This window comes from Phocoena phocoena, chromosome 1 (genome assembly GCF_963924675.1).
Source record: "Phocoena phocoena chromosome 1, mPhoPho1.1, whole genome shotgun sequence".
NCBI lineage: Eukaryota > Metazoa > Chordata > Mammalia > Artiodactyla > Phocoenidae > Phocoena > Phocoena phocoena.
Window position 1 is genome coordinate 117512266 of NC_089219.1, and position 23933 is coordinate 117536198.

The 23933-nt window shown below is 47.7% G+C and overlaps 2 protein-coding genes, 3 non-coding genes and 1 pseudogene across 5 annotated transcripts; 4 read left to right on the plus strand and 2 right to left on the minus strand.

The window, feature by feature from the left end:
* The first annotated feature begins 1144 nt into the window (after nt 1-1144).
* Nucleotides 1145-9912, plus strand: LOC136132514 (low affinity immunoglobulin gamma Fc region receptor II-like). Its single transcript, XM_065889426.1, has 5 exons — nt 1145-1256; nt 2516-2536; nt 4090-4344; nt 8375-8641; nt 9734-9912. The coding sequence occupies exons 1-5, from the start codon at nt 1145-1147 to the stop codon at nt 9910-9912; spliced, it is 834 nt and encodes a 277-aa protein (XP_065745498.1).
* On the plus strand, nt 4451-6321 carry LOC136131975 (polyhomeotic-like protein 1 pseudogene; annotated as a pseudogene).
* A 4702-nt stretch (nt 9913-14614) lies between the features above and the next one.
* Nucleotides 14615-14685, minus strand: TRNAG-GCC (transfer RNA glycine (anticodon GCC)). The gene has a single exon. It is a non-coding gene; the product is annotated as a tRNA-Gly (tRNA).
* A 728-nt stretch (nt 14686-15413) lies between these two features.
* On the plus strand, nt 15414-17353 carry HSPA6 (heat shock protein family A (Hsp70) member 6). The gene is given in 2 exon segments (XM_065889421.1): nt 15414-15764; nt 15767-17353. Coding segments are annotated over 2 exon segments (1938 nt in total).
* Nucleotides 17354-21260: 3907 nt separating this feature from the next.
* Nucleotides 21261-21343, minus strand: TRNAL-CAG (transfer RNA leucine (anticodon CAG)). Its single transcript has one exon. It is a non-coding gene; the product is annotated as a tRNA-Leu (tRNA).
* A 674-nt stretch (nt 21344-22017) lies between these two features.
* Nucleotides 22018-22089, plus strand: TRNAG-UCC (transfer RNA glycine (anticodon UCC)). Its single transcript has one exon. It is a non-coding gene; the product is annotated as a tRNA-Gly (tRNA).
* The last annotated feature ends 1844 nt before the right edge of the window (nt 22090-23933 follow it).

The following is a 23933-nucleotide window of genomic DNA, read 5'->3' on the forward strand; positions in this document are numbered from 1 at the left end:
AAAGGGAAACTAGCATTGACTTGATACCCACAATGCACTAGGGACTTTGCTAACACGCAAATTCTCTTTTAATTTTCAAAAACCTTGAGTGCAGTGGTTCTCAACCAGGGGCAATGTTGCCCCCAAGAGAACATTTGCCAATGTCTAGAGACATTTTTATTTTCACAACTAGCGGGTGCCCCTGGCATCTAGTGGGTAGAGGTCAGGGATACTGCTAAACATCCTACAGTGTATAGGACAGGTCCTCACAATGAGAATTATTTGGCCCCAAATGTCAATAGTACTGAGGCTGAGAAACCCTGCTTGAAGGACAGGCAGGCTAATCTTCATTTATACAGATGAGGAATCTGTAGTTCTGAGAAGCTACCTGTCATTCAAAATGAGACGTACACAGCTCTAAAGCCCTGCTCTTTGACCATGCCATAGTGATAGGAACAGTGATGGGTAAGAAAGATAAAGAACCAGGGCACTAATTGCTGCTCAAAGGTATTTGTTGGAGGAATGAGTACAAGAGTGAACGACAACGGGGATAAGAGGATGGGTGTGATCATCCTATTGCCACTCTGACACACGTCTTTGTCCTTGTTCCACAATCCTCTGTTCCACAAACAGAGTCAGGGTTACGATAATAAAGAAAATCAAATGGTGGGGGCTGGCCTCAGGTCGCTATGCTCGATCTCAGAAGGAGTCTGATGCCAGTGTCTGCGCCTCTAAATAGATGTAGAAGTACGGGGAGTCCGCTGACACACTCTCCTCCATCACCTTTTCTAAGCAGAGAGACAGACAGGAGGTTCTGAGCTGAGTTTGGGTGACCATTTATTCCCCTCTTCCTCCCAGAGGCTGAGCCCAGCTGTGGCCCCAGAGGAAGAGGAGAATCTATTTCCCAGTTTCCACATTTTCTCTGAATTTGGAGTGGGACTGAGCCAGATTGATTCTAGGAAACCCTGAAAGTTCTGGGAGGGAAAAGTTGATATGAAAGAGGGTGGAAGGGGAGGCGCCAATGACAAAAACAACACTTCTTTTCACTTCCTCTTTTTGACTCCAGAATTTGTCTGTTCTCTGGGGTGGAACCTGTCAAGCCTCCAGAGAAGTCTGTGCCTGCTGTGCTGGGCTGTCAGAGGCAACCTCCTTGCTCCAGGAGGTGATGGGGATCCCCACATTCCTAGCCCTCCCTGCTGCCAGGAGTGACCGAGCTGCCTGCACATCCTGCCATCCTTTGGACCACATGCTACTGTGGACGGCTCTGCTATTCCTCGGTGAGGCAGGGTCCCCAGGAGGGGCAGTGGAGCAGGGACAGAGGCAGGCATGCTTTTCTAACTCAGCTGCTGTCACCTCAGTTGGGGCTGAGCTTGGGCAAGGATGAGGGCTGGTGTGGGAAGCACGTCAGGAAAGTCAGGAGGGTGAAGGCAGGCTGATGAAAATCAGATTCTGACAACCTTGCTGGCCTTGGCAAATTATGAAATTGGCAGAGTTTATTTTTTTTAATTAACTTATTTATTTAGTTTTGGCTGAGTTGGATCTTTCTTGCTGCACGCGGGCTTTCTCTAGTTGTGGAGAGCAGGGGCTACTCTTTGCTGTGGTGCGCGGGCTTCTCATTGCGGTGGCTTCTCTTGTTGCAGAGCATGGGCTCTAGGCGTGCGGGCTCAGTAGCTGTGGCGCACGGGCTTAGTTGTTCTGCGGCATGTGGGATCTTCCCGGATCAGGGCTCGAACCCGTGTCCCCTGCATTGGCAGGTGGATCCTTAACCACTGCACCACCAGGGAAGCCCAGTCAGAGTTCATTTTTTTTTTAAGTCTTTTGCCCAATTTCACTGCGCACCGAGGTCCCTGGTGCTCTGCCACCCGCCAGAGCAGAGCCCGCTGCGAGCAAAGTCTAGTGACCTAGACTTGAAGGACTAATGAGTGGCCAAGATGTTTACCTTCCTTAGAAATTGTGTTTCATTGGGACCATGTCTTAGGCGGGAGGGCTAATGCTGTCTTAGGCCAATAGGAGGTGGAGGGAAGCAATAAAACACATGGTTGGGGGCAGTGGCTGTTCTCTTTGCCCCTGAAACCACTTCAGGCAGCAGAAGCCTATTCTCTTTATGTGAAAGGAGATTCCCCTGGGCAAAAGCACAGGAGGGTGTGGGTTATCCAGGGGATGGGGATCACAGAATACATAAGCCAGGCAATTCTAGAATCAGTTGTGGGACCAGAGGAATCGTGCATCCTCCTTGCACTGCAGACAGAAGTGAAGAAAAGACCAAGCGCAGCAGAGCAAATTTACTAAAGTGTCACAATGGCAATTTAGTCTTTCTGAATATGGAGACAGTAAATTTATAGAGATACCAATCTGGCCCCTGTGTGGTAATTTCATTAACACACAGCTGAACAAGTAAAGACATGGGAACCCAGGTGGAACGTAATGCAGACAGAGGCTGGCAAGAGAGTTAAGGGGATTTGCAAGGAGGTGATTATTTATAATGATGGATCATCGTATCTAAACACCAGGCTGATCTTTGCTTTCTCTTTTACAGCTCCTGTTGTTGGGAAACCTGGTAACTGCTCACCACATCCTCTCCCTCCCCCAGCTACCCTCTCTCTCTGATCCCTGCACCCTGTCTGTCCTGCAATCCAGGACGAGGTAGAGCCAGGAAAGAGTAATTGCTCCCACTAGATGCCCTGCCCCACCCCCTGCTATGTCCTCCCCTTTCCTTCCTCCCAGGGAAGCCGGGGATGCACAGCCATGGGGCACAGGTGCCTCAGCCCTTATGCTTCTGTTACGGTGAGACCTCACAGATTCTGTCACAGAATATAACTGTCCTCTGTCTCAGTCGCCTTCCTCTTTCCAAACTAAATCACAAGCCCAGGCCATTTTAGTTTCAGTTGCATACAAAATCACATGATCTGCTTATGTTATCCCCATAACATATCTGACACGTTAGTTCATTTGCTCTGCTGCTGTTGTATTTTCCTCACTTTACGTCTGCATTGATAAATCTTTTACTCTTCATGTATCTGTAGGCTTCAGGGCCTGTTCCCCTGGACACAAATAGGAGATACCGCCAGTTCTGGTGGGATGAACACGGCTGGGCACTGCTTTCTCTGCACCACTAACCTCTCCACCTCCCAGGACTGGTAGTGGGATGGGGCTCTACATGGGCCACTGAACGCAGGGCTCCCTAGACTGGCCTGCCAGCCTTTCTCCTCTTTCTTATTCTTCTGAGGCCACAGAGACTCCTCTGTGCTTGGGTGTCAGGACAGGTCTATTCTAAAGGAGAAACAACGGGGACTTCCCTGGTGGTCCAGTGGTAAAGAATCTGCCTTACAATGCTGGGGACGCAGGTTCGATCCCTGGTCAGGGAACTAAGCCCGTTCCTCAACTGGAACCCCCGGGCCACAAACTACAGAGCCTGCGCCTCACAACTAGAGAAGAGAAAACTCACACGCCATAACTAGAAAGAAGCCCGTTCACCACAAGGAAAGATCCCGCACCGCAACGAAGATCTCTCATGCCACAACTAAGACCCGACACAGCCGAAAAATAGATAAATGAATAAAGCCTTTGTGTTGTTGATCTGACTCCTTCCATTCTTTTTTTTTTTAACGTATTTATATCTTTTTATTTAGAAATAAATACATCTTAAACAAAAAGAATGGAAAAAGTCAGAACAGAAACGTGGTGTCTGACTCTCAGCCTGGCACCTCCACCAGATGTCCCCATTTGTCTTCTTCCAGCTGTGGAGAGAGTTTATCCACTAGTGTCCAAATGCCTCAGCTTACAGGGGAGGAAAGTGATTCCCCAAAGGATGTATGTGTAGAGTGTGTGTGTGTGCGTGTGTGTTTGCTTGCCCCCTCTCCCATTCCCCTACCTCTTGTCCTCTCCCCTGGGGAGGAGGCAAGCTCCCTGAGAGAACCTGGGTTCCTGGGGGCCCCTGTTTGGGCTGCATGAGTTGGAGGAACTGCCTTTGGTTGCACAAGAGTTCTGGGTTGGGTTCCTCTCTTGATGTCTCCAGCATGGCCACGGTTTTCCATCATCTGAGATTTGGGGTCTGCTTAGGCCCTTGGGGTCCCTTTCCTCATGCTGCCTTCTCTCTCTGCCCCTCGGCAGGTCTCCCGAAGGCTGTGGTGAACATTCAGCCTGCGTGGATCAATGTGCTCAAGGAGGATTACGTGACGCTGATGTGTCAGGCGACCAACCTGTGTGAAGGCAACCTCACCCTGTGGTTCCATAATGGGAACTTCATCCAGAGCCAGAACCAGTCCAGCTATAGCTTTAAGGCCAGCAGCAATGACAGCGGAGACTACAGGTGTCAGAGAGAGCAGACCAGCCTCAGCGACCCTGTGCATCTGTATGTGACTTCCGGTCAGTGGAGGAAGGCCTGGGAGAGTCTGGGAGAACAAGGAGAGAAGAAACCTGCTTACATGGCAGAGGTTTTCTGGAAAGGGGAATTGCCTGCTTACTGGGAAGCATGGCTGTGAGTTGTTCGAAGGGGTTTTTGTCCACTGATTTCCCTTTTCACGCGCCCCATTGCTTAGTATGTGTGGTGAGGTGGAAGTTCCTAAGCGATTTCTCAGAATATGCTGGGCACTGTTGTCTCGGTGCTGACTGGGCAAGAAGGTGACAAGGCCACTGACAGGCAGCTGGGTATGAGAGAAGCAGAAGGAAATCCCTAGTTCATAGAAATCCTTCCATTTTTATGGCAGAGTCAAATGCACAGACAGACCACAACTGAATCCTAGCCCTGGAAATTATAGCCATGTAAACATGATGATTTCATTTACCTTTGAGCTTCAATTTCCTTATCTGCTCAGTGGAGATACTCTGCCTCCCCCATCAGGTCCCGGTGAGAATCAGCATTTCCCTGCCCCCCTGCCCTCTGTGCAACTTGAGGTGAAAGTTGTGTCTTAACCACCTTTTATATCCAGCCCCAGGCACGGGACCGGGCTTAATAAACGTTTGCTGAGCAGATCAATGATCCTCCAAAGGTCCTGGCAAGAAATACGTTCTCCATAGAGAAAAGCTGCAGTGTGATTCTGATGAATATTGTCAGTGCTATTCTTCACTTAGTCCCCTTCCCTCACCCAGTTCTCAAATTCTCCTCAAAGGTATCTAGGCCCGGTGGGCCTGCAGCTCCAGGCCTGCAATCTCTACCCTCAGTGCTCAGCAGGAAAAGACAGTCCTGGAGGGAAGCCCCAGAGGCCTGGCAGGGCCTCAACCTTCAGTGCTCCTCCTCTCTAGGAGGGCGTGGAGGTGAGGGATCCCTCCCCCGAGACTGCGCAAGTTCCCACCCAACCGGCAGGTGTGTTGACAAGGAACCCTGGCACATGAGGTGGACACCACCCTGAAGGACCCAGGTGAAGAGCCAGAAGGCCTGGAGCCAGAGCACCAGCCATGGGGACCCTGAACCACTGTCATGGAGACTAGAGTCAACAGAATGCCGACTGCACCGGTGGGGGTCCCGACTCAGGTGGTAGCGCTCGTTCCCAGACAGCTCAGTGCCACGGTATGAACAGCAGGCAGAGCAGGCCCCGCAGGGGCAGCTCCGTGGGCCTCAGTATCTCCAGCAGTTTGTGTCCAGCAGCAGCTCAGCAGGCCCGGCTGCATAGCCCGGCTGCTATCTAGCGGCCACACAGCAGGCCAGCTCCCCCAACACCAGCGCAGCGCAGCAGCCGAGCACCAATCTGGCCACAGCATCAGCCTCCCAACTCACCAGCCAATCCCGGAGTGAACTCTCCCAGTGTTACCACTGTGACCCACTCTGTGCTACTGGGGAACACCACCTCCTCCCCCTCAGCCTCCTCCCCCAGGCCCAGATGTATCTAAGACCACAGCTGGGAAACCTGTTCCAGGTAAAGCAGACCTTGGCCCAGCATGTGCCTCTAGCTTCTCACCTCATCCTGATGCCTGTTAGGGCAGTGGCAGTAGTCCAGCAGGAGGGGCTGTCAGCTCAGGCTGCTGGAGGCCATGTAGACGCAGTTTAGGTAGAGAACTTGGCACTGAGGAACAACAGGCTTAGCCCAAAGCTCCACCCAGAAAGCTATTCCCCTGTTTAGCCTCCCCCAGGCCTCTAGCCAGGCCCTAGCTGTGGCTCAGGCTCCCTGTAGGGCCTCAGGCCAGTTCTTTAGCCTTAGTCCAGCTGGTGGGGGCAGTGGGAAGAGCATTCGAAGGTACATGGGTCCAGGCAGAAGTGACCACCCACCTGGGCCTTTGGGTCAGTGGCCCTCCTCAGGAACAGGTGGTGCTTGGAGCCGTCCCAGGAAAGGCACAGGAGTGGTGGAGCCCTTGCCTGCATCCCAAACACGGACCCTGCTGCAGCTCCTCTGCCATCACCCATGCTGAGATCCAGGGCAAGTGCCACAGGGGTCAAGAGGACTGTAGCTGCGGTTCAGAGAATTCCAGTCATGGTAAAGAACTCTCTCCAATGTCCCTGGGCCTTTATCGGTGAGAGCTGGACATGGGGAATGTGACCCAGGAACCTCCATACAGCTGTGCCTACACCAGCATTCATGGCATCAACCCTGTGTTCCTGTCCAGTAATCTTAGCCACTGGAGTGCAGAGGAGGTGTATGAGTTTATTGCTTCTCTACAAGGCTTCCAGGAGATTGCAGGGGAGTTTTGTTCCCAGGAGATGGATGGAAAGGCCCTCTTTTGACTTAAGGAACACCTCGTGAGTGCCGTGAACATGAAGCTGGGCCCTGCCCTCAAGATCTGCACCAAGAGATTGTCCTCAAGGAGAACTAAGGTGGCCCTCGTGCACAAACCAGCCTAAGGCTGACACTTCCACTGTCCAGGTTACAACCTGGTACCAGTAGAGACTTTGCTGAGACGAAAGTGCTGTTCCAATGATGTGCACCTTCAGTAGAGGGGATTACCCAGACAGGGAGGAGAAGTGCAAGAATTGGTTGCTGGCGCTACATGGAAGCAGTTTTGACATTTTCTCTGGGTTCTACTTCATTAAAAAATATCTTCACGGGCTTCCCTGGTGGCGCAGCGGTTGAGGGTCCACCTGCCCATGCAGGGGACACGGGTTCGTGCCCCGGTCCGGGAGGATCCCACATGCTGCGGAGTGGCTGGGCCCGTGAGCCATGGCCGCTGAGCCTGTGCATCCGGAGCCTGTGCTCCGCAACGAGAGAGGCCACAACAGTGAGGGGCCCGCGTACCACAAAAAAACCCAAAAAACTTCCCAATTCTCCGCATTCCCACCTACCCCAACCCAACCTTTATAAAAGAGGCAGTCTAGGGAACCAGGACTGCTCACCTAATCCTGGAGTGGAATGTCTAGCCAGGGCCTGAGTTCCTCAAGAGGAGGGATACACAGGATGGTATGGGAGGAAATGGGTGGAACGCAGGGGTGCCTCCACAGTGGGAGAGGTGGGGTTTTCCAGCTTGTGTGACCCAAGTAGCAAGATCTGGTGCTCCCCACCTTCCCTGTGGATTGTCCCACTGTAGCCGTGGCCCAGAGTTTTCTCTTCGTTGTCACTCCCTCCCTCAGTGTTGAGCATTTTCACCTGCACTTGGCAGGCTCAGCAGCCAGTGTAGAGATTTTTCTGGCATCATTCCGATCTGCTGAAGGGGCTAAGCGTGGTTGACTAGCACACGTATGGCTGTTGTCATTTCTTTCTCATGTCCCGGCTCCCTTCCAACGTATCTGTTGTTTTCTACCCTTTCGTTCCAATTCCAACTCTGCTCTGTCCTATAGCTTTAGGAAAAAGAAGTGTGTGGGCTGAGGTCAGATTATAAGTACCCACCTTAGCCTCTATTCCCTATACGACAAAGAAAGTAAATATCTTTTTCCTCAGTAAAAGGATGAAAATCGGGGGAAAAAAGTACACAGCAGGCTAATGGCCCACCCGTGTCACTGCTGCCAAAGTTCCTGCTGAAGTGAAATTCCATATTTACTAACATGCACCAAATAAGCTAATATTTGTTAGATGTCCGTGACTTTCCCCAAAGACACTTGACTCTGCTGTGTTCCCCCCACATGTTGTCTCCTATGTCAGACTGGGTCCTTCCTTCCCTCCCTCCCTCAGGGAAGGGACTGTACTCCTGAGTCTCCTGTATCCTTCCTGCAGAAAGAAGCCTGTTGGGCAGGACAGGAACAGGAAGACAAGCATATCCTGAGCACCTACTATGTGCCAGGAACTACTGTAGATAGCTAATGGTATTATTGTGACTCTTTTCACATACGAGGAAACGGAGGCCCAGAAGAGTTAAACTATTTGCCCAAGATCACAGAGCTCATACATGATGGAGCTAGAATGACAGAGCAGGGGTGTCTGATTCCAAACTTAAGCTCTTCCCTCCACACACAGTGGCCCACCAGTAAGGATGGTCTGGGTCTCGGATTTGAGTCAAGACCTCCTGGGTCCTGGGGTCCCTTTGTGTCTTTCAGACTGGCTGCTGCTCCAGACCCCTAGCCTCGTGTTCCAGGAAGGGGAGCCCATCGTGCTGAGGTGCCACAGCTGGAGAAACAGTTCTCTGAATAAGGTCATATTCTTCCAGAATGGAAGATCCAAGACGTTTTCCCATCTGCGTTCCAACTTCTCTATCCCACAAGCAAACCTCAGTCACAGTGGCGAGTACCACTGCACGGGATTTATCGGGCAGACAGTGTACTCATCACAGCCTGTGACCATCACTGTCCAAGGTGGGAACCAATGCTGTTCAAGGAGCTTTACACCTTGGAAGGATAGGTAGTTAGAGGATTACTGTTCTTTTTTGTACGTCAGAACCTTTGTTCTCACGAGTATGCCTGTTTAACATCAATAGGAAAGTTCTAGCTTGACCTAATTGCTGTGTGAATTTGCAGCTCTGTTCCAGCTCATTTCTCAGGGATTATAGAAATGGGTGTCCTTCATTTGGAGTTTTAACTCTTAGGGGACAGAAGCCACCTTTTCATCCTCCATATCCTTCCACCAGACATTGCCGCTCTCCCTCTTTTCCACCTTATTCAAACCACTTTATCATATGTCCCTGTAGGTGTCTTATGCTTGCTTGTGTCTCCCTACTGAACCTCTCAGCCTAGGCTCAAATCTTAGCTCAAAGCAGCCACGTTGGCATGAGAATCTCTCTCTACGTACAAAGAAAGAGGCTTCTGCCTGTTCTTGAGAAATTGTACATTGTGGGATCCATATCATACCCTTTCAGACAGCATCACAAGCTATTTATGCCAGACTAATGTTGGTTAGTGAATACCCAGTCCTGGGCTCAGAGGAAGTGGTGAGTGAAGATGTGTTGATGTGGTCTGTGGATTCCTTAGTTCAATGTTTCCCAAAGGCTGTTCCCCAATCACATAACTCCTTGAGAGGGCTTTCAGAATGAAGGGTTCTGTGATCAAATTCATGCAGAACACACTACATACTCTGTTCCTCTCCTTTTATATTCATAATTCAGATTAAAGGCTTCAAGAAGTCCTGTCTTAAAGGAAACTTTTAAACTAAGTTTCATAAGGCATTTGCTAAATCCAGGTAACCACAAAACCTTTTTTCTTTATAGCTCTATTAATGTCCTTCAGAACAGATGTGTTTGAGGTCATCCTTTGGGAAATGCTGATCCAGTGCTTTATTTGGAAAGGCAGAGAGATGAAGGATAGATCCTCTGAAGCCTTCCGGGGTTAGCTGTCTGCTCTTGGCTTTCGCCTCAGCCTTTGGCTTGGGTGACTTCAAGGCTCCTCAATGGGGACCTGAACGTTTATTCCAAATTTCTGTCTTAACAGCTGTCATTTTTCCCATCCCTCTGCCTCTCCTATTAGGTCCGGCAATTCTACTCATCTTTCCACCTTGGTATCAAATCACTTTCTGCCTGGTTATGGCGCTCCTTTTTGCAGTGGATACAGAGCTGTATTTTTCTGTGCAGAGAGACCTTCAAAGCTCAGCGGGAGACTGGAAGAACTGCAAAGTCAGATGGAGTCAAGGCCCTCAGGATAAATGACCCCTCATCCCACGTGTAACAGCAGTGGCAGCAGCATCTCTTCAGGCCATAACTTTCCTCTTCCCCTGGCCCCACCTTGGCAGCAACGATCTCCAGAGCTAAAATCCTAATAGGCCCTACCTTCACTGATTTCCCTAAGGCCAAAGCACAGTCACAGCCCACCCAGCTCTACAAGGACTCAGAGCAAATGTGTTTTCACAGATCCTTGACAGAGGTTCCTCAAATATATGAAATCTCAGGAAATCCTGCTTCTACTCGCAAAATAAATCCAACAATCCGACCACTTCTCAGTACTCTACTACTAGCATCTTGGTCCAAGCCACCATCATCTCACTTGAAATACTGCAGTAGCCTCCTGACTGCTCTCCCTGCACTCACCCATGACACCTGACAGTCCATTCTCACCATAACAGCCAATGTGTGTTGTATCTGTCACGTCTTTTCTTGAAGCCGTGCAGTAGCTTCCCTCTTGCATTTAAAGTAACAGCTAAAGCCTTTGTAATGTTCTACAAGGCACTACATTATCTTGTTCCTCAGTGCCTCTCTAACCTCATCTACTGCTCTCCCTTTGCTTCCTTGAACTCTTCAATTATACTTCTGCTACAGGTTTATATGTTATTTACTGTCTCTGAAATGTTCATTCTTACAGATATCTACATCATGCTTCATCATGGTCTTTACTCAAATATCATGTTACCAGTGAGGTCTCCTTGATCATTCGGTATAACCCCACTCCTCCACCATCTCCTAATCCCGCTCTCCTTTATTTTCCCCATTGTACCCATCACCAACTGGAGTACCATATGTTCACTTGTTTAATTGTTTACTGCTGTATTTTTCCCCTATTGTATGTATCACCAACTGACTACCCCCTCTCCCATTAGAATATGCTCCAGGAGAGCAGGGCCTTTGTCTGTTTTGTTCACTACCATATACTTAGAGTCAAGGTCAATGTCTGGCACTTGATAAAGCACTCAATACATATTTGTGGAATGAGTAAATTCTTTAGCATTTGAAATTAGAGACATTTTTAGGTACATCTACTCCATCTTCCCAGAGGCAGAGGTCCAATTCAATACTATTGAACACCCTATTAGATACTACCCAATATATACCACTAGTACATACATTTCAGCTTTGAATATATTTGCCTAAACTCAGTATTATTTACTTTTACCCATCACATCTTTTAAAGTAGTATATCAGTTGGACCTACTCCCCTTTAATTGAATTGACTTCCTAAGCCTGTAGAGTAGCATTGTGAAAAGCATACTGAAAAGAGAGCCAAACAACCTGGATTTGTGTTTCATTTCTACATTTGCTAGCTGGTTTGTCTTGAAGAATTCATTCAACTATTTTCTGAATTAGATTCTTCTTCTGTAAAATGGTAATATCTTTATCTCCCTCCCCAGGGATATCGTGTGAGGTTAAAGTGTAGCAACATATATGGAAGCATAATGTCTTTGGAACATAATAGGCGTTTAATAAATGCTCATGGAACCTGATGTCTTTGGAGCACACTATTTGGCTGGCATTTTCCCCTTAAATAGATAAGATTGCTTTTACTACAGTAACTGAAAAAAAAGGTAAGAAGGTCTAAGGTGGTGTGGGGGTAGACTAGAAGGTAGAACTGAGTGAGTTACATTTTTGTGGCTAGTCACATCAGAAAAAAAAAAATGGGGATAATCCTATTTGACCAGCTGTAGCCAGTATATTAAGCTCATATGCTGTAAAAATACAATCTCAGTGGCATAAAACATCAAAGGTTTATTTCTCATTCATTTTCTGCTTCCAGTCTTCCTGAAAGACTCCCCAGGAAGCTGTCTTTCATGGGATGGCTCAGGTTTATACTTCCATTTCAACACCAGCTACCACACATTGCCAAGGAAGACAAAGAGAACAGTGGCAGTTAGGATGGTAATTAAATGCCCTCTGCCCAGAAGTAACATATCACACATACTTCAATTTCATTGATCAAAACAAATCATATGACCTGATCTCAAGAGGCATGGAACTGCAATCCCTTTCTGAGGCTAGAAGGAGGAGAATCATAAACATTGGTGAGCATCATCAATGTCTATCACACTAACATTTCTTACTGTACCACTGTGAGGGGTAAAAATGAATAAAGTATATATGGCGCTATCTGATAGACACAGCAGATCACTCCTCTTTTTCTTATTAACAGAAGCAGGATTTATTTGGGTATAGAGCAGGTACATAGTTTAGGGGAAACAGGAATCCCCTTTTGCTCCTGGATGAAATCAGAGATTTTTAAAGCTAGAAAGTGTCAGAAATGATGAAATTCAATCTTGTCATCTTAAAATTGAGAAAGGTATAGCCCAGATGGTTGAAATGACTTGTTCAAGGATGTACAGATAGTTGGTATCACAGATCTTTATATATAGTGGATCATACTATACATTTTGTTCTACAACTTGCTTTTTGTGCTCAGTTTTGAGTCAAGAGCATCCCTCCACAATGACCCCCTTTTTTTTTTTTTTTTTGCGGTACATGGGCCTCTCACTGTTGTGGCCTCTTCCATTGCGGAGCACAGTCTCTGGACGCGCAGGCTCAGCGGCCATGGCTCACCGGCCCAGCCGGTCCGCGGCATGTGGGATCTTCCCGGACTGGGGTACGAACCCGTGTCCCCTACATCGGCAGACGGACTCTCAACCACTGCGCCACCAGGGAAGCCCCACAATGGCCTTTTAAGTCATCACTTGAACGTCTCTTCTACTTTAAAAAAAATAAATTTATTTATTTATTTTTGGCCGCATTGGATCTTCGTTGCTGCGCGCGGACTTTCTCTAGTTGCGGTGAGCATGTGCTACTCTTCGTCGTGGTGCGTGGGCTTCTCATTGCAGTGGCTTCTCTTGTTGGAGAGCTCAGGCTGTAGGCACACAGGCTTAGTTGCTCCGTGGCATGTAAGATCTTCGTGAATGAGGGATCAAACCCGTGTGCCCTGCATTTGCAGGCAGATTCTCAACCACTGCACCACCAGGGAAATCCCTGTTCTACTTTTAAAGACACTCAATCTAAGTTACTAAACATAAGTGGATATGTTTAAGTGTATGTGTAAAATTTGCATTGCATAATAAGCTTCTCTATTATGAATTAAAAAATAAAGTGAATGACATTGGAAGCATGCCTGTGTGATGCTGTGGCTAGGTAAAGAGGTGCTTGCTTTAGGGCTATACCTGGAGCTCTTGGGGGTAGATGTGCAGGTGGGGTTTTGAGGCTGCTGAGGGCTGGGAGAGAAGGTCGGAGTAGCTCGACAAGGCAGTCCCTGAACAGTCCAGGGCACAGACCCCAGCCCAGGCCACCTTTTCCTTTCTGAAGTGAGCACCCTTTTCTTGCAGGCTCTTGCCTAAAATTCCTAACTTTGACACGCAGGCCTGGGCAGCCTAAACACTGAAAGTGAATGAATTTAAAGCTGACAGCTTCTCTCCCTCCTGGGCTATAAAACAGGTTGATATGATTTTCCACCATGGAAGTCACTCATTGCATATGTCTTCAAACATTCCCTTTTTTCCAGTCCAGAAGTGGGACTGACATCTGCATCCTGACTCCCTCCTCCCTCTTCAAAGGCCCTGAAGCATTCCAACGAGTTCTGAGCCATCTGAGGAGAAAAGACCCACTTACAGAGCAAAGGTTTTTAGTTCCTCTTTTTAAAAATTAGGAGTTGCCTTTGAATCGGGTGAATAATAATATATTATGTAATAGTTGAAGCTACTAGAGTTTAACATTAGAATGTATCATGTTCCCCTGGGTACTGTGCTCTTAGTATAGTGGTGACTATCCCTGTCTGTCATGCAGGAGACCAGAGTTCCTTCCCCCATGGGGAGGTTATAGAGAACATTTGCTTCTCTTTCCTCCATTTCCATCCTCATGTCTCCAAAAAGTCTCCTTCTTTTGGCTTTTTGGGAGTCCACGCCAAATAGAAACACCAAAAAATTCAAATGGGATATTCTGGATTAAGGAAAGTGAGACATAGCAAAGACTCACTTTGCAAGGCCATAGCACTGATGGGAACAAATGTGGCTTTACTGACCAGTGAACTCATCTCCTCCCCTGGCCTTCAGGGCAGAGGATGGACTGCAGCCTCCAGGAATTTACTCCCTACATCCGTCCTGGGCTCTGGCTGAGAACCCGTCCAGGCCTCAGAGAAAAACGCACACTGTGCCTTTCCAACCGGCCCCTTGGGACGATGCTCCTTGGAGGCACTGGCCCAGGGAGGAGGCACAACCACAGGAGGGACATTTTCACCACAGTTCATCCATCCACATGCTCCTTCCTCCTGTGCTGTGTTCTCTCCAGGGCTGGGTGGAGAGGTCATGCCTGGGTCCCCAAGCCACAACACCAGGTTCCGGCTCCTCTCAGGAATGAGACTTGGCAAAGGAGCAAAAACCAAACGAACCCAGCCTTCAACTAACTGGTTTTGTTTATTTCAGTGTCACAAATCCTAGACTAGAAAAAGTCTTAACATATACACACTACTATATGTAAAATAGATAACTAATAAGGATCTAGGTAACTCTTCTCAGTACTCTGTAAATGGGAAAAGAATCTAAAAAAAGACTGGATATATGTATAAGTGATTCACTTTGCTGTACAGCGGAAACTAATGCAACATTTTAAATCAACTGTACTCCAATAAAAATTTTTTAAAATTAGAACAGCCTGGAAGAAAGAAACACAGTGCATTGGCCGGGAATCGAACCCGGGCCTCCCGCGTGGCAGGCGAGAATTCTACCACTGAACCACCAATGCCCCTGGCGGTAACGTGAGTGAGAACGCCATCTCTTAAAGTAATCTCTAGCCCTAGTTTCATTCCAGAACACAAATCGGGCCACGCCTCTTAGCCACAGTTTCAAAAACACTGCCTTTAGGTTTCAAAACAACAACAACAACATAATAATTAAGACTTAAGAAAAAAAACTACCATTTAAACCCCTGCCTCGAGGCCATGGCTCTATTCGCATGGTGACAAGCTTTCCGGCTTTTCTCGAGCCGCTGGACTCTGATCAGTCCTCTTCAACCACCCAGAGGAAGAACTGTTTTCTTAAGAAGTTTTTGCTTTACCTGAATTCTGCCCCAACCGCTCGCCCTTAGAACAAGGCGGGAGAAGCTGGAACTTTCTCTGCAGCTCTGAGTCTGACGCAGCTGGGGCCGCCCCTCCTTGCACGGCCCGATCCGCCCGAACCTTCTCCCGGAGTCAGCCCGGCGCCTCCTGGGCTGTCAGCCGGAGCGGGGGGCCGGGCGTCTCTGGGCTCGCCGCGAAGGCGCTGGAAGGTTCGCGTCGGCGGGGGCGTGGGTATGGCGGGCCTCCGGCAACCGGATAAAAAGCTCGTGGAAGCGGAGCCGAGCAGATCCGAGCTGGGCAGGCAGGAGAGCCGCACCGCTGAGCGCACCTCCACGGCTGAGCCGCTCGAAGTGCCGCAGACTCCTGCATTTGAATCGGTATCACACTCGTCCCAGAAGAGCGAGAAGCCACAGCCATGTCCGCTGCAAGGGAAGTGGCCATAGGCATCGACCTGGGCACCACATACTCATGCGTGGGCATGTTCCAGCAAGGCCGGGTGGAGATCCTCGCCGACGACCAGGGCAACCGCACCACCCCCAGCTACTTGACTTTCACCGACACCGAGCGTCGGGTGGGCGATGCGGCCAAGACCCAGGCGGATCTGAACCCACACAACACAGTGTTCCACACCAAGTGACTGATCGGGCGCAAGTTCGCAGACCCCACTGTGCAGTCGGACATGAAGTACTGGCCCTTCCAGGTGGTGAGCGAGGGCAGCAAGCCCAAGGTGCGCGTGTCCTACCGCGGGGAGGACAAGGCGTTCTACACCCCGAGGAGATCTCTTCCATGGTGCGGAGCAAGATGGAGACAGCGGAGGCGTACCTGGGCCAGCCCCTGAGGCACGCTGTAATCACGGTGCCCTCCTATTTCAGCGACTCCCAGCGTCAGGCCACCAAGGACGCGGGTACCATCGCGGTGCTCAACACGCTGAGGATCATCAACCAGCCCACGGCGGCTGTCACGGCCTATGGCGTGGACCGGCAGGGCGCCGGAGAGCGCAACGTGCTCATTTTCGACTTGGGTGGGGGCACCTTCCACGTGTCGGTCCTCATCATCGACGCCGGTGTCTTTGAGGTGAAGGCCACGGCTGGAGACACTCATGTGGGTGGAGAGGACGTCGACAACTGGCTGGTGAACCACTTCGTGGAGGAGTTCCGGCGGAAGCACGGGAAGGACTTGAGCAGGAACAAGCGGGCCCTGCGCAGGCTCTGCACAGCATCCGAGCGCGCCAAGCGCACCCTGCCCTCCAGCACCCAGGCCACTCTGGAGATCGATTCCCTGTTTGAGGGCGTAGACTTCTACACTTCCATCACTCGAGCCCGCTTTGAAGAACTGTGCTCGGACCTCTTCTGCAGCACCCTGGAGCCGCTGGAGAAGGCCCTAAGGGGTGCCAAGCTGCACAAGGCCCAGATCTGTGACACTGTCCTAGTGGGTGGCTCTACCCGCATCCCCAAGGTACAAAAATTCCTGCAGGACTTCTTCAATGGCAGGGAGCTGAACAAGAGCATCGACCCGTATGAGGCTGTGGCTTATGGGGCTGCTGTGCAGGCAGCAGTGTTGATGGGGGACAAATGTGAGAAGGTGCAGGATCTCCTGCTGCTGGATGTGGCTCCCCTGTCCCTGGGGCTGGAGACAGCTGGTGGGGTGATGACTACGCTGAGCCAGAGGAATGCCACCATCCCGACCAAGCAGACCCACACTTTCACTACCTATTCAGACAACCAGCCTGGGGTCCTGATCCAGGTGTATGAGGGTGAGAGGACCATGACTAGGGACAACCACCTGCTGGGATGCTTTGAGCTCAGTGGCATCCCTCCTGCCCCACGTGGAGTCCCCCAGATCGAGGTGACTTTTGACATTGATGCCGGTGGCATCCTGAGTGTGACAGCCACTGACAGGAGCACAGGCAAAGCTAACAAGATCACCATCACCAATGACAAGGGCCGGCTGAGCAAGGAGGAAGTGGGGAAGATGGTTTGTGAGGCTGAACAGTACAAGGATGTTCAGGATGAAGATGAGGCCCAGAGGGACAGGGTGGCTGCCAAAAACTCTCTGGAGGCCTATGTCTTCCATGTGAAGAGCTCTTTGCAAGAGGAGAGACTTAGAGACAAGATTCCTGAAGAGGACGGGTACAAAGTACAAGACAAGTGTCAGGAAGTCCTTGCTTGGCTGGAGCACAACCGGTTGGCAGAGAAAGAGGAATATGTGCATCAGAAGGGGGAGCTGGAGCATATCTGTCACCCCGTCTTCTCCAGGCTCTACGGGGGGCCTGGTGTCCCTGGCGGTAGCAGTTGTGGATCTCAAGCCCGACAGGGAACCCCCAGTACTGGCCCTGTCATTGAGGAAGTCGATTAAATGGCCCCTCCTGGCAAGGCAGCTGTGACTGTAAGGGCTGGGCTTGTGAACTTTCTAGACTGTCTACTATGATCCTGCCTATCTTGAGGGGTGGGAGTGGAGGAGAACCTTGCCCCCAAACAGGGAGTTTTATTGGTCAGTATGTTTTATAACTGAGGTATTTGCCAGTTGACTTTTAAAAAATCTTCTTCTCCTACTTCAGACAAGCAGAAGTAATCATTATGAACATTTGTGTGGCACTTTATCACTGCTTTTATCTACATTTAATGTATTTTGTTACTTGCATGTATGGATTTTGTTATGTGAAATAAAAGAACTAAATAAACTTTTAACGTTTCTTCTTCGTTTTCATTCTATCCAATTAAGTAGATGAAGGGGCAGGGCTATCAGAAGCAGAAAATGTTGGGGTGGGTGCTGAAGGAGGGATGGGAAGAAAATTCATGAGGCTGTGTGCATGATTTCTATAAGGGAAAACAAGATAAGAGGAAGAGTTTGAGGCAGGCACATTGAGAGAGTATTGAAATGAGGTCAGACAGGAGAGAATTGTGACACTGTGTTGAAAGAGGGAGGGAGGTGGAGCTGGAAAAGCAGACAATGAAGAGAAACGTAAGCCCTAGCAAGACCCTAAAATAAAAATTCTGTATTAGGAGCCCAGTTTAGTTTGTCAGTCTGTGTGTGCTAACACACTGCCAAAGAGTTTATATGCTAATTATCTGCCTCTAATAATGTGACCTTATTCATTGTTCATTAGAGAGCAGACCCCAAGTCTTGGACTCTGGGGAATATGTTAGACTAAGAGGGTAAGTCTAGTGGTGTAATTAAAGTTATTATTATCTTATCTATGTGAGAGAAATAGCATGGCCCCATCTGCTTTCTGCTGATGAGCGCTAGGACGATGACGATGATGACAACGGCAGTTGTGTAGCAAAATGGCTATATTGGAACCAGAAGGCTTAGGTTTTCAGTGCTGTTACTTTATCTACTCCGCAAGTTAAACTCTCTGAGCTTCAGTTTTCCCTTCTATGTAATGGGGATGATGATGAAATAGTACCTCAGAATTGTTATAAGGGTACAATTAACTAAATATGTGAGGAGTGAAGAAGAATGGTAGGCATATAGTGTATGAGCAACAACTATTAGCTATCACTAATTATTATTAATTGATTGTCACCTATGTACCAGGTACTTGATTATACAATGTAATCATCACAGCAACATCACCTTTTGAAGGTGAGGATCTGGAGGTTAAAAGACATTAAACGATTACTCAAGGGCCATAGCTATTAAGTCGGGGAAGGGGGGTGTTGGGGGGAGTTGGAATTAAGAGCCCTGTCCTACCTGATTCTAGAGCCCGTACATTGTCACCTCACAAACAGGCCGTAACTCCACTTATTATCAGATCTTCACCTAGATGTTGTGAAATTGTACATATTATTCCTTTAGAACACAGTTGGATGCTGAGCCCTGAGAGAAAAAGTATACTTTATTGTATATTTACATTATCCATTAAGTGAATATGTGTTTTTTATAGCAAGTGACTAAACCTGAGAAATATCCTAAGGCTCAACTCTATTGCCAGTTAAATGACATAAGAGAAGGATAAATTTGTGTAAGTTACTTCCCAATCAGCCCAATCCACACTGTACCTCTCCCATGTGCAAAGAGAGATTTATTTTTATCTCAGAAAAGAAGGCGGCCTTGGTTAGAGCAATGGTACGTTATATTTAGCTAAGGGTGATTTCTTGCAGGTGGAGAGGTTGCAGTAACACCACATTTGTCCCCTGGTTGTCATTTCACATTTTTAACTGCTTTTTCCTGTGCCTGACCTAAGTCCTATGCCAGCTGGCTTCACATTGAAGGAACCTGCAAAAAAGAGATGATGTCACATACACATTCTGTATTATACTTTCTCTTTCCTGAATTTCCTTCCAGCTTCCAACATCGACCATCCCAAACTGTTTGTAACTTCTCAAGCAGAATGATGGCACCTACAGGGTTTAGACAGTTTCCTAGCATTTCAACAATCTTTCTCTCTCTCTCTCTCTCTCTCTCTCTCGTTAAAAACACACACAGTATATAAGAAGGAGAATTTCATTGTGCTTAGTTGTCAAAACACTTCAGATCTTCTCATTTGGATGGTATCTATTTTTCTACAGAGGGATTTAAACAAACTAACCACTTCATCTACTTTTAAATGATTGTTGATGCTTTAGATTCTTTGGGGATTGTTTCCTGTTAATAGGCATCTAAATGTCATTGTATTGTGTGTGTATATATATTTATAGTCTTAGTTCAATTACTGTAATCACAGCTATGCGTGATTACAATAAAAATATTAGAACAAATTAAATATTTGTTCCCCAAAGTATTAGAACAAATTAACTCAAAATATATGCCCATTATTAAAAAATCAAATCTTGCTACAATCCTTCTAATGAAAAACAAGCAGTCTTGGGAATTCCCTGGTAGTCCAGTTGTTAGGATTCTGCGCTCTCACTGCCGTGGCTGGGGTTCAATCCTTGGTACGGGAACCAAGATCCCACAAGCCTCGTGGGTTGGCCAAACAACAACAAAAAAACCCCAGCAGTTTCTTGCCCCACTCCCAAGTGCTACTCCTAACAAGCAACCACTTTCAAGTTTTTTTTTTTAAGGCCTTTTTATTTTGCAATAATTTTAGACTGAGAATTGTAAAGATACTACAGAAAGTCACTGTATATACTTCATCCAGCTTCCCCTAATGTTAAGGGGATTTCATATTTTTCCACTAATGTCCTTTTACTGTTTCAGAAGCCAATCCGGGTTAACTCGTTGCATTTAGTCATCATGTCTTTCCTACAATCTGCAACAGTTTCTTAATCTTCTGATGTTTTACAAGACCTTCACGTTTTGAAGATTACTGGTTAGGTATATTTGGTAGATTGTCCCTCAATTTGGGTTTGTCAGTTTTCTCATGATTACAGTGGGGTTTTGGGGAAGTATACCACAGGGTGAAGTGCCCATCTTATTGTATTATATCAGGAGGTATGTGATATCAATGTGACTTATAAATGTGGGAATCTTGTAAAATGTAGATTAAGTAGGTCTGAGGTACAGCCTGAGATCTGTATTTCTAATAAGCTGCTAGGTCATCTCAATCCTCACAACAATTCTATCTCCGTTTTACTACAAGCAAACTAAGGCTCAGAAAAGTCAAATATATTTCCCAAGGTCGCAGCCCAGTAAATAACAAAGAATGTAGTTTGTCTGGCGAGCTTTCATTAACCAACCTAAGGATCCTTCCATCCTCATGCTTATGGACCTCACACATTCAGCCTCTTCGGACTGACAGTTCTTCCCTCTTCCGGAAAGCACAAGATTTTTCTATAAATCAGCACCTCCCAAATTAGAGAGTAGCTTGTTTGCGGTGTTCAAGAAAAAGTTCTTGAAACAACTCCATGAGTTTACCTTTGCTCTCTAGTACTTTCCCCCGTTTGGTGTGTTGATTTCCTTTCCGGGTCTTTGAGGACCCAGCAAACGTGCTGAATTAGAATTGGTGGTGGGAGCTGGCCCGGCAAGATGCTGGGGAATCCGAGTTTCATCAAAGTTTGACACTGCAGTCTGAGCATGAAAAGACTCAGGTCAGTTACAGCAAGTTTAGGGATCTGGGTTGAGGGCCTTTCCTTGTTCAGGGGAGTCTTTTGTATCTACATGCAGTAAATAGGCACTGAGAAACCGGAGTCTAAAGGAAAGAAAAAAATTTTTTGTAGTTAGTGGTAGATCTAAATAGATTCAGTTTCATAGTCAAAGCGAAGCACAACCTTCATGTGTAGAAAGGCAGCATAGAAAGGCGTTTATTAATCAACACTCCTTTCCCCACGAATTCAATCCTACTTCTATGTTGGAAAAAATGTGAGTAAAGTATACATATTGTCAGAAGTGGGATTCGAACCCACGCCTCCAGGGGAGACTGCGACCTGAACGCAGCGCCTTAGACCGCTCGGCCATCCTGACACACGACGAGGAATGTTTCTATTCCCTTCTAAGATTGTCAAACACCGCGGTAGCATGATGTTGAACTATATCAATGATGTTTGCTGTTTATTTAAATAAACTTAGAATTCTCCCTGGACTTCTTCGCAAAACAGGAAAAATAAAACTGCCTCCGACTCCTATCTCTTACTTCTTCATCATCCTAAACTGTAAAGATCCATTTCCCCGATGTCCCTTCGAGCGCTCCTCTCGCTCCTTCTCTCGGGGGACCGAGCCACACGAGAGTGGACCCCCTTGCTAGCCGGTCTCCCTCGAACCCTCCGCCCCAAATCGCCGTTACCGAACCCAACACCCGGTGGATCCAGTGCTGGGGTGCGCCAAGCGGCGGAGCTGGGAGCGCGGACGACAGAAGGCGGCGGGGGAGAAAATTCCCCGGGCCGAGCAAGGCATTGGCTTTCCCTCCGGGCTCCGCGTGTTCCAGCCCTCCGGCTCCGGGCGCCGGGTGGTCTCTGCGTTCCCGGCCCCGCGTCGTTAGTTGGCGGGGCCGACTAAGAGGAGTAAGGACGGGTCCATCCTCACCGAGAAAAGGCTTTGTGTGCCTTGGGATCTCGGATGTAAAGCAATACCAAAAGCCATGTGTGACATCATGGCCAGTAGTATACTTATATACATGATTCAGAGGTCAGGGCCCGACCGCGTTGGTGGTATAGTGGTGAGCATAGCTGCCTTCCAAGCAGTTGACCCGGGTTCGATTCCCGGCCAACGCAACTTACGTTTTCTCACCCTCAGCAAGTTCCTGAAGAGAGCGAGAAATAGGGCGTGCAATACATTTTTAAAGCTTGAGCGAAACTGGGAACTGAAACTAAGAACTGCAGCCAAACCTCCCTTTCTCCCCTGACCTCCTTACATACCCTGGGGGCCTCATTCTCTGCCCAGCAACATTTTGGAGGGATTAGATTCTAAAGGCTTTCTTTCCTCTCTTACCTTCCCTCCTAACTTCCTTTTTTTTTTCTTTTTTTTTACATCGTTATTGGAGTATAATTGCTTTACAATGGTGTGTTAGTTTCTGCTTTATATCAAAGTGAGTCAGTTATACATACACATATGTTCCCATATCTCTTGCCTCTTGAGTCTCCCTCCCTCCCACCCTCCCTATCCCACCCCTCCAGGCGGTCACAAAGCACAGAGCTGATATCCCTGTGCTATGCGGCTGCTTCCCGCTAGCTATCTATTTTACGTTTGGTAGTGTATATATGTCCATGCCTCTCTCTCGCTTTGTCACAGCTTACCCTTCCCGCTCCCCATATCCTCAAGTCCATTCTCTAGTAGGTCTGTGTCTTTATTTCTGTCTTTCCCCTAGGTTCTTCATGACATTTTTTTCCCTTAAATTCCATATATATGTGTTAGCATACGGTATTTGTCTTTCTCTTTCTGATTTACTTCACTCTGTATGACAGACTCTGGGTCTATCCACCTCATTACAAATAGCTCAATTTCGTTTCTTTTTATAGCTGAGTAATATTCCATTGTATATATGTGCCACATCTTCTTTATCCATTCATCCGATGATGGACACTTAGGTTGTTTCCATCTCCGGGCTATTGTAAATAGAGCTGCAATGAACATTTTCGTACATGATTCTTTTTGAATTATGGTTTTCTCAGGGTATATGCCCAGTAGTGGGATTGCTGGGTCATACGGTAGTTCTATTTGTAGTTTTTTTTAAGGAACCTCCATACTGTTCTCCATAGTGGCTGTACCAATTCACATTCCCACCAGCAGTGCAAGAGTGTCCCCTTTTCTCCACACCCTCTCCAGCATTTATTGTTTCTAGATTTTTTGATGATGGCCATTCTGACTGGTGTGAGATGATATCTCATTGTAGTTTTGATTTGCATTTCTCTAATGATTAATGATATTGAGCATTCTTTCATGTGTTTGTTGGGGACTGCCATCCTTTTTAAACTGCCAACTTGTGAGAAATGTTTGGTATCTTCTGGATTCTGCGATGTCTTGTCTGAAACTCAGCCTCAGAAGGGGGCCATGGATTTATATCTGCGAGACTCATACAGTAGCTACAAGCTCATGGGCACTTGAAACTGGCGGGTGCGTCTGAGGAACTGCATTTTTTTTCCCCCCAAATCTCCCAATTCATCACACCCCCACCCCCACCCCCTGCCGCTTTCCCCCCTTGGTGTCCATACGTTTGTGCTCTACATCTGTGTCTCAATTTCTGTCCTGCAAACCGGTTCATCTGTACCATTTTTCTAGGTTCCACATATATGCGTTAATATACGATATTTGTTTTTCTCTTTCTGACTTACTTCACTCTGTATGACAGTCTCTAGATCCATCGACGTCTCTACAAATGACCCAATTTCGTTCATATTATGGCTGAGTAATATTCCATTCTATATATGTACCACATCTCCTTTATCCACTCGTCTGTTGATGGGCATTTAGTTTGCTTCCATGACCTGGCTATTGTAAATAGTGCTGCAATGAACATTGGGGTGCATGTGTCTTTTTGAATTATGGTTTTCTCTGGGTATATGCCCAGTAGTGGGATTGCTGGATCATACGGTAATTCTATTTTTAGTTTTTTAAGGAA